Source organism: Anguilla anguilla, chromosome 3, assembly GCF_013347855.1.
Source record: "Anguilla anguilla isolate fAngAng1 chromosome 3, fAngAng1.pri, whole genome shotgun sequence".
Lineage (NCBI taxonomy): Eukaryota > Metazoa > Chordata > Actinopteri > Anguilliformes > Anguillidae > Anguilla > Anguilla anguilla.
The window spans coordinates 5,741,034-5,750,974 of record NC_049203.1 but is presented as its reverse complement, the minus strand read 5'-3'; the positions used below and the strand labels follow the sequence as shown (position 1 = coordinate 5,750,974).

The 9,941-nt window shown below is 41.8% G+C and overlaps 2 protein-coding genes across 4 annotated transcripts in view; both read left to right on the top strand.

Annotated features, from left to right (window-relative positions):
* The window catches only part of LOC118223771 (immunoglobulin superfamily member 3-like), a 64,912-nt gene that overhangs the window by 34,329 nt on the left and 20,642 nt on the right, over positions 1–9,941 (top strand). The gene's annotated exons all lie outside the window — the stretch shown is intronic.
* The window catches only part of LOC118223778 (immunoglobulin superfamily member 3-like), a 55,730-nt gene continuing 47,320 nt past the window's right edge, over positions 1,532–9,941 (top strand). The window contains exon 1 of one of the 2 annotated variants that reach the window (XM_035410762.1): positions 1,532–1,731. In XM_035410762.1, the coding sequence (XP_035266653.1) occupies positions 1,620–1,731 (112 nt within the window). In that variant the 5' untranslated portion in view covers positions 1,532–1,619. The remainder of the gene's footprint in view (positions 1,732–9,941) is intronic. The other variant, XM_035410763.1, reaches the window with a different exon arrangement.

Here is a 9,941-nt window from a genome sequence, read left to right as displayed (position 1 = left end):
AGCATCCAAACTACAGAAACACTATTACCTGGAAGCCAGAGGAACAGTTGAACCCCATTTAAATAACTGACTGGCTTCCTGTGAAAGGGACAGTTCATGGTTTCAGTACTCACTACCCTCTCAGCTTGCCTCCCCCTCACAGACAGTGACCCTGGTATGGCTTCCACCCCTCACCACAACTCTCTGTGAATGCTTCTGCCACAGCTTCTCCCCTTTTTCCTTTTGTATTTAAAGAGAAATATGGCTGTTTTTTCCACCAAACTACCTCTTGTTTGTGTCATGTCTTCGTAGCCCTACACTACACTGCACATATAAACACACACACGCACACACATAAATACACACGCACACACATGCACACAACCACACATGCACAAATACACACACAACCTCACAGACATACACACACAACCACACACACAACACACTCAAACACACATACACCTCCATGCATGCACACATACACACACACACACACACACACACATGCACCCACACACGTATACACCCATGCTCACACACACACACACATGCACCCACACACATATACACCCATGCTCACACACACACATACATACACAGACACACACACAGACACACACACACAAACACCCACGCATAAATGCAAATATGCACACACACACATACACACACATATTAAATTGTAGTATGAATCGAGGTGCCGTTTCCAATGTGAAGTTATTCTCATAGTAAACTATTTCAAACTTTATAAAGACTTCCACATTACATTACATTACATTACAGGCATTTAGCAGACGCTCTTATCCAGAGCGACTTACACAACTTTTACATAGCATTTTACATTGTATCCATTTATACAGCTGGATATATACTGAAGCAATTTCGGTTAAGTACCTTGCTCAAGGGTACAACGGAAGTGTCCTACCCGGGAATCGAACCTGCGACCTTTCGGTTACAAGCCCAGTTCCTTACCCACTGTGCTACACTCCGACACATGATTGCATTGTAAATAATAACTGGATTATTATTATAATTTGACCTTTATTAAGCAGGATGGTCAGTTCAGAACAAATTCTCATGTGCAATGACGACCTGAAAAGGTCATTGTGGTGTGGGGATGGGTGGTTTAAGCAGCCACACCTGCCCTGGGTCAAGCTAATTAGACCTGGCCAATTGGGTAATTGGTTAAGAATTAGATAATTGGCCAGGCTAATTGGACCCAGGAACAGGAGTGGCTGCACCTGTGCGTAGTGAGGTAATCACTGCGCACAGGTTAAATCTGCCATCCCCACTCACACAGGGAGCTTTTCTGTCATGACAGTGTTTAAGATCTGCTCACTTGGCAGTAACATCTTGCCAAACCCTCGTGAAATAAATCTGGACTGTTTGAACATCTTCTCCCTGTGTCTCTGTGCTGGAGGGCCCCAAGGAAAGCCACTTCGGTGGCCTGTGGCAGGCGTGTTTGTCACAGTCATCACACATGAAAGAAAAATGGAAATAATGACAACGGTCTTCTTTTGTTGCACTGAGAGTGTTTATTAGCGGATGCTTGTGCAGCTCTTGTGCACCCAACAATTTGCCTCATTAAACGGCCAATCAAATCTGCCCCTGACATGTGCCCTCCTACTGTTCAGTGAATGACAAGAAATTATTACAAGTCCTCCTCTTATCTGTACAGTTTGAGTTTTACAGTGCAGAGGACAAACAGGGTCTCAGGCAGAGGAGAGTCTCCAGAAGAGGAGAGTTCAGATACAGTGATGCCACCACTCTGTGCTGTTCTTGTGCTTTTCAGCAAAGTCTGTAAGTGTATAACTGTTATTAACTTATAATCCGCCAAATCTAACTCTACTCAAGGACCATATTTATACAGAAATTGATGGAATGTTTCTTTGTTTTTACTCCATTGTCAGTGATGCTGAAATATTGCTTTCTGTTGCATTTCAGATGGCCTGTTTGGGGAGAATGTTGTGCAGCCTGACGGTTTTGTGACAGCTCAATTTGGAGAAACTGTGATGCTCCGGTGTTTTTTTCCTGTGCGAGCTATGCCCAATTTCAGCTGGTTTAAGCAGCCTCTTGGACAGAAGCCTCAGCTATTAGCAAGGATACGGAACTATGAATCAGATCCTACATTTTACAATGAGTTTATAAACAGCACACGCCTCAGTGCTAAAGCAGCAAAGGGGAGCTTGAACCTGACTGTGTCACGAGTAGAGCCGTCGGATTCAGCCACATACTACTGCGCTCTTATTGTCAACAGAGAGCTCAGCTTTGGAAATGGAACCACTTTAATGGTGACGGGTAAATATGAAACTTGTTTTCTTTTACCATAGCCTTATTTATTTATGAAACAAAAACACACAAGAAGAAATATTTTTGTACAGAAACTCATCTTTGCATTGTTTTTGTCTCTGCCGAACAGTTCTGAGTTTATACACGAGGAGCATTTCCAACACTGTCACAGCATTAGTTTGGGTCATAAAATTGTCATAAAATTGAAGCAGTCGACATTTTCACCCAACTGGAAGGGTCTTCCATGTATCTCCCATGTTAAAGAATATACACTCGTTAAATCTTGTTTAATTATACATTCTAATGGAAGGCTGCAAAATTTACATGCAAGAGGCAATTAATTTAATTGACCTCGTCCTTATACCCTTAGAGAAATAAGTGTTAAGTGCTTAGGATAACATGCTAACATAGAGATATAATAAAATAAAAAATAAAAACTTGAATAGGTATTTAGAGTAAAGAATGGCAGACATGCTGGTCTGTTTTTCCTTATGATGTACTGTAATGTAGGAAAACATAACACGCCACTGTAAGTTTATCTCACTTGCATGGATGCTCACATGATACAGTAAGCTACACATACACATTTTGAGTTAAATCATGCCCCTCTTCATATCTGTTTTGTGAGAGTAACTGATTATAATTGGTGGACTCATCTTAAGCTATCGGTATAACCTACAAATAATACCAAGTCATATTTATACAAAACCTATCCAGTACTCTACAATGGACAATTTTGTATTGCACTGAAATGAGAATTAAACTTTTACAGGGTCAGAGTCACACAGAAGGACAGTAGTACTGCAGCAACCCAAGTCTGAGTCAGTGCAGCCAGGAGACTCTGTGACTCTGCAGTGTACAGTACACACTGAGACCTGTGCAGGAGAACACAGTGTGTACTGGTTCAGACAGGGCTCAGGAGAGTCCCCACCAGGAATCATTTCCACCCATGGAACCAGGAGTGATGAGTGCCAGAGGAGCTCTGGAGCTGTGTCTCCCTCACAGAGCTGTGTCTACAACTTCCCCAAGAGGAACCTCAGCCCCTCTGATGCTGGGACTTACTACTGTACTGTGGCCACCTGTGGGGAGATCCTGTTTGGGAACGTGACCAAGCTGGACTTTCAGGGTAAGCTCATTTAAATGTATGTACAATTTAATAGTACAGTTAGTATTGATTCACATTTGTTATTTAATTAATAAGGAAAATATTTAGATTTTAATATAATTTTGATTGTAGCAACATCTCAACTTCATTCACAAAATCCTAAACAAATATTTATATTTCAGGAGGTGAATTATCCAGGCTTGTCTGGCTCTCAATCATACGGACTGGAGTTCTCTGTTGCATGTTGCCCATATTTGTCCTCATCTATTGCAAAAAGGCATAAATAATAATGCTAATACAGGATTCATATCATTATATCAGCATGTGTGTCATGTTCATTTTAATATCTCCTTCTGGGTATTCTTTTTCTCCTTTCTCTTGTTATTCGGATTTTTTTTTCCAGAGAACAATACCTGTTCACATATTCACCAGGTGTATTAATCCTAATGTGCTGTTCTGATAATGTTGGCAGAACAGCATGAGACAGCTGATGTTACTCAAACAATGTAATGCAATTAAACTTAATTCCAGTCATTTGAAATGCATGGTTATGATTATATTCCTGATCCAGTACTCTGAAGTACTGAACCTTTTGAACATAGTCAGTTACAGCAGAAAGGATTTTGTCAACTTTAGTCAGAACCTGTAAACAAAAGCGACATATCTTTCAGTCTACGGTAGCTGCTGGCTCTTCGTGAAGATATCTTATTTTGGGCTGTTTGAGGAATCAAATGCATTCTTAGATTAAACATGTACTTTGGAAAAAAAAACTGCTATTCCAACATCTAAACAGAATTATTGCATATCACACACATAATATAATGACTCAATGATACAAATGAAAATATATTTCAATACAGAAAGTTAATGAACAGAACTTTGGTACTGAGAGCTAATGGTTTGCAAGCAGTAGCTTCAAACATACAGTTGAGACACAGTAACGATATCTTAAGACTGTTATCGCATTTCCTGTTTGTACAACAGAAATGTATCGTAGTGTGGTGCAGCCAATATTTTTGGTATTTGAAAAAACTTGTACTGATCAGTAACAGCAAAAGCTCATGCTTAACCTCCTATCACATATTCATGCAGAGTTTGTCTTATTGATGGTTATTCATTTCCACTAAGGGCTAATGCTACATGTATAGCAGGCTGTGCCTTTAAAATAGGCCTGACGAGGGCCTGGTTACCATTCAGTCTGAGGTCTGTCTGTTCTGCCCAGTATTGTGACCTGGTGGCATAGATACATTTGTGCCAAACAGAGAAATATGTCAGTTTCACACTATTTTAGGATTTTATTATTAGTTTTTAAATGTGCAACTTTTTTTTATATGCATCACATTGTACATGGAAAGGTTCCAGCATTAAATGTCTAATCAGTATTCACCTTTCATTTTGTCGAAGCTCAAGTCAAAGTTAGGAGATGCTGTAAAATTTGGAACACTTGCTTGGAGCTAATTTAAGCTGCTTTAGCTTCATAGTGCTCATTAAGCTCGGAAGATTTTTAATTTTGCACTGAACATGCAGGCTTTACAGTGGCAAGTTTAATGCGTACAAGAAAAAAAAAAAACAACAAGCCTATTGTGATTGTGACACACTTTTCTCTTTGGTTCATGTGGGTCTATAGCATGTTTGAAAGTGAATTGCCTTGCAAACAGGCCAGGGCTGTGTCCAGTTCTAAAGAGCTCCAAGAAACTTCTAGAGAGAGTAGGAACCTGTGTCAGGGAGTAATGTAGCCCCACCCCTCCCACTCTTACATAGATACACAAATATCAAGATTACTTTTCTAGTCAGGATTATCTTCCATAGCTCTCCCAGTGAAACTCCTCGCTGTCAGGTGAAAAAGAGGACACGTATCGGAGGAGGCATGTTGTAGTCTACACCCTCCCCAGACCAACAGAAGGAAAGCGCATCAACCAGGACCGTGATACACACGGGGAATTGGTATACCGACTAAGTTGGGGAGAAAATGGGAGAAAAATGGCAACAAAAAAAAGGTATTCTCTAATGAGAGTTTGAACAGCATTCATCAAGTGTGAAGTTAATGGCCTGTGATTGAATTAGTGTCAATCACTTCCTACATTTGGAGCCCTGCCCCACACAAGGTCATGCTTTCATTTGTCAACAGATGTAATAGGCAAAGGCTGCAGGCTGTAGGGTCTGCTAGCTTTTGTTTTTACCTGGCACTTAATTGATCAATTAAAGCAGTTGATTACATGGTTAACTCAGGAATCACGCAGGCCCCAGTGACTCTAGGCTCCCAGTCTCCAGGGTCCCCCCCCATAGCAACTTGAGAAAACCCCAGGCAATGAAGCCCAAGCAGCTGGAGGTGGTGGAGTTGGAGGCGGGTTCGCGATCGGCTCCGGTGGTGTTGTGTTGGGGGGGGTGGCGGTTGTGCTGTGGGGTGGGGGGGGTAGGGGGTGAGGGGTGAGGGGTGAGGGGTTGTTGGGTGTGTGTGCGTGGGGGGGGCGGGTGGGACGGCCTGGCGGGTGCGTGTGCTAATACCATTGATGACCACTATATATACATATATATATATAAATATATATTTTTTTTTACTAATTTTTTTAAATTATTTATTTATTTATTTTTCTCTTTCTCTTCTTTGTTTGATTATTGGGTTTCTTTCCTCTTTTTCTGTTTTGTTCTGGTTTGATTAGGTCATTTTATTTTATGACAAAAAAAAAAACAAAAAAAAAACAAAACAACAGCACAGTTACTGGTGTTGAATCCAGTGAGCATAAGCCAAACAGATCTATATATGGTATGTACAGTACAGCCACACAAGCAATTAGCTGCATTTGTTGTGGAATTCTATGAAGCTCTGATTCCAGATCCCTCAAGAATGGAAGTTTTGTGGCTTGATGTTCATGCTCTCACCCGCCCCCTGGTGTCAGGAGCTGGGAATGCACCCGTTCTCTGAGGAAGAGCGGTGAACATGTACTCAGCTGCTGTGTAGCATTAATCACACTGGACCCATTCTTTTGCATTTCACAGAGATGCCTGTGTTTTGTGACCATGATTCACATTTGAATGTAATTTGTCAAATAGTCAAAAAACAGGACAGGCTGCAGGTAGTGTGGTGGTGGGGTTGGTAGGGTCACAGTTATTCTGCTTGTGTATCTTAAGAGACTTAACATTTCCATAAAATACATACATTTTTATGGCTGTCAGAATGCTCTTGGGACAGAAACTCTTGTTTAAGGGTAAAAGAATAAAATGCAGGCACTCAATGTCACATGGAGAGAGACTTTGCCTGATATGCTTCCTGCTCTGAGGTCACTGCGCTGCTTATTGTTTCTGAAAGCTTTTGCACACGGCTCTCTTTTTCAATACCAGTAAAATGTGTTTGTCTGTTTCAAACTGCTCTATTGTGGTGACAGGGGAGGTCCAGTTATTTTCCACTCACAGCCTTATACATTCAGCTCTACACAGACCAGAGCTGCACAGGAAGACTGACCTGCAGCTCCTCCCTCTCTCAGCGCTGAAACCACACTGACGCTTCAATCAAATTCACCCGCCTCACACCTCAGACCACCTTTCCATTACAACAGACCAGACAATAGAGGTTTAGAAAACAGTGCACTTTTATTTATAATCTGTCCCCAAGATTTAAAGATGCACTCAATAAGTCTTAAAACATTATTTAAAAATACTGAAATGATGTGAGCACAGAACATCTTGATCGTTCCCCTCTTTTTCCTGCCCTGATGGTACATTCCATGGTCATGTGACCAGCTGTGGTGACACGGGACAGTTTTCTTGACTCATTCAGGACATGCTGTATTCTTCATAATGAATGTACGTGCTGAGTAAGGTGTGGAGCAGAATGGGGCGGTTGACTATCAGGATGTGAGTTTGTAGGTAAGAGGGAAGAGAGAGTGCGTGCCTGTCTGTGTGTAGGTGTGTGTGTGTGTGTGTGACCAAAGAGAGCAGTATCCCAGAAAGTTAAATTCCATTGTATACTGGGGGGCAGGGCAGTATTAATTATGGTTGGTTTGGCCTGACTCTCTGGCTCTGCCTTTGTGGTTTCCTCTGCATGCACCCCTTTCATATGGTACCTGGTCCCTCCATCTCTGTCTCTCTCTTTCTTCCTTTCTTTCTCTCTCTCTGTCTCTCTCTCTCTCTCTTTCTCTTTCTCTCTCTCATGTTTGTCTCCTCTGGTACTTCAGAGGGGGCAGAACTATATTTGCTCTTTTGAGATAATCAGTGATTCAGTTTTGTTTTGAGGAATAATTCATTCCTCAGCACTCTGATCAGAGGGCCTATCAGAAATCCGTCTCAGACAGTTTGAAAGCTTTCTAATCATGGACTTTCTTTAGCCATTTTTTTTCCACCGAGCTAGCGAGCCAATTTTAACAAGATGTGAGCTAATTTAAATAATATACTGTAGACTGGGTGCAACGTCTTGATTGCAAGACTGCAAATGAAAAGTGGGGCAGGGTCCAAAGGATCATTCTTGAGAGACAATGCAAATTTATTCCAAAGGTAAGGGCAAGTAAGTTGAATAAGCAGTCACACAAGTGGATGAACAAAGTCAACATTCCCCCACCCCCCAAACAAACTTTAAAACACAAGAGCAACCCTTCAGAAAATATATTCTCTGGGACTGTGAGCAAGGCCCTTTCATAAGGCCCTGTGATCAGGCAATGGGGAGCAGCTGGCCTAATTACAATGAGCCACACCTGCCCCCCTGCCTGTGAGAAGGGCCGGTGCTGTCCATGGTCCTGCAGCTCTCCCAGGTTGCTGGAATACCTGGGTGCTGGAGGGACAGCACACCATCACCCTTCCTGGCACCACAACCTGCACAGCTTAGATTTTAAACTCACCCTCTTTTATCGATCTGTTATCCTCCAAGGTAATTTGTGCTTTAAAACTACCAATTTCGCGAAAATGAACGGGATTGAATGGTGCCGGTCAGCCAAGAGGAACAGCGTTGCTGTAAACCATCTAAGTGACTGCTAACTAACTACTAAGTGAATGTAGCCAGCTTGCTTGAAGTACATTTTCTCCTGTTGATACAGCTAGTTTGGTTTTAGCCAGCTAGCTAGCGCATAAAAAGCAGTTCGCCATGGTGCTGGTTTAACCCCATATGTTAACTCCTGAATACATGGCCTAATGATGTGCCCCAAATCTTGCAATTTCTTGCAAATGCTTTTATGCCAATACGATGTCACAAAAGTAACATATTACTTACTATTTAATATTCACTGTTACAGGCTTGAGACAACTGAGCAATCCCCTTCTTGCATGAATCTAGCTAGCAAAAATGAAAATAATTCCTGAATTGTTCAGTTGTGATAAATATGGTTTCCATCATTTATTTAAATGATGGTTCGAAACATAATTTCTGCACAAGTTAAACACATGAGGTCAGCTAACCATGCAGAGTACAGTAGCCTAATCACCCCCCCATATGGAAGTCGAGCTTTGTCGAACCCACATGAATCCCAGGTCACGACCAGGGCTGCGGACCCAGGTCAGGTAATGTGCAAGTTGACCCATTCACACCAACTGCAAATGTAGTTTTACTTGAGTCATTGCTTTGGTGAGAAAGGGGCATTAGGTAATGGTTGCTTGCTTTCAGACCTCACCTAGCTGCCCCCCCCCCTTACTGTGACAGTAAAGCTTAACAGACTCAGGACCAAGACAGCAGCCCAGCACAGCTTCCCCCCCTAACCACACCTCTCTGCCTCTACAACAGCTTTTTCCCCTTTTCCTTTTGTTGTGAACATAAAATAGATTTTTTCCACCAGACCTTACCTCATCTTGCCTCATCCTGCACTACACTACAAACACAAATACACTCAGATATACACACAAGCACAAGCACACACACACATATATACACAAACACAAACAAATACACATGCAGTAAGCGTACATACACACACACAAACACACACACGTGCACACACCCGCAAAGACACATGGACAGACATGCAAACATAAATATGCAAACCCACATGAGCAAACACAAACACACAGACACACTCATACATACTCATGCATGCACACACATACACGTACACAAGCACAAACATGAATGCGCACGCATACACTGTAAATGATGGCTTATGAAGCACAGAAATGCTTGCGCTCTCGCATTCACACACACACACACACACACACATTCATGCACACACACGCAGACACACACACACACACATACACAAGCACAAATACATACATAACCGTACACCTACATGGTAAATGTTAGCTTGTGAAGCACAGAAATGCAACTCCAGCATTGCCGATGGATGTGGAGCTATAGGTTCAGTGAAAGACACACTTCTCCCTCCTCTGTGTGATTATTTTCATGTAAACTACGTAAAATGTAAAATTTGCCATTTTATGGAGAGTTCCACATGATTACAATACATAAATAACAACTGTATATACATAACACATAAAAAAGGGAATAATTGCAAGGGTTTTCTTGTGTTCCTCTGCAAGTGCTCATTTGCAGACGTTTGTCACCCTATAATTTCCTTCATTGAGCAGCCAATCAAATCTGTCTTTGACATGTGACCTCCTATGGTTCAGAGATTCACTGGAAATTATT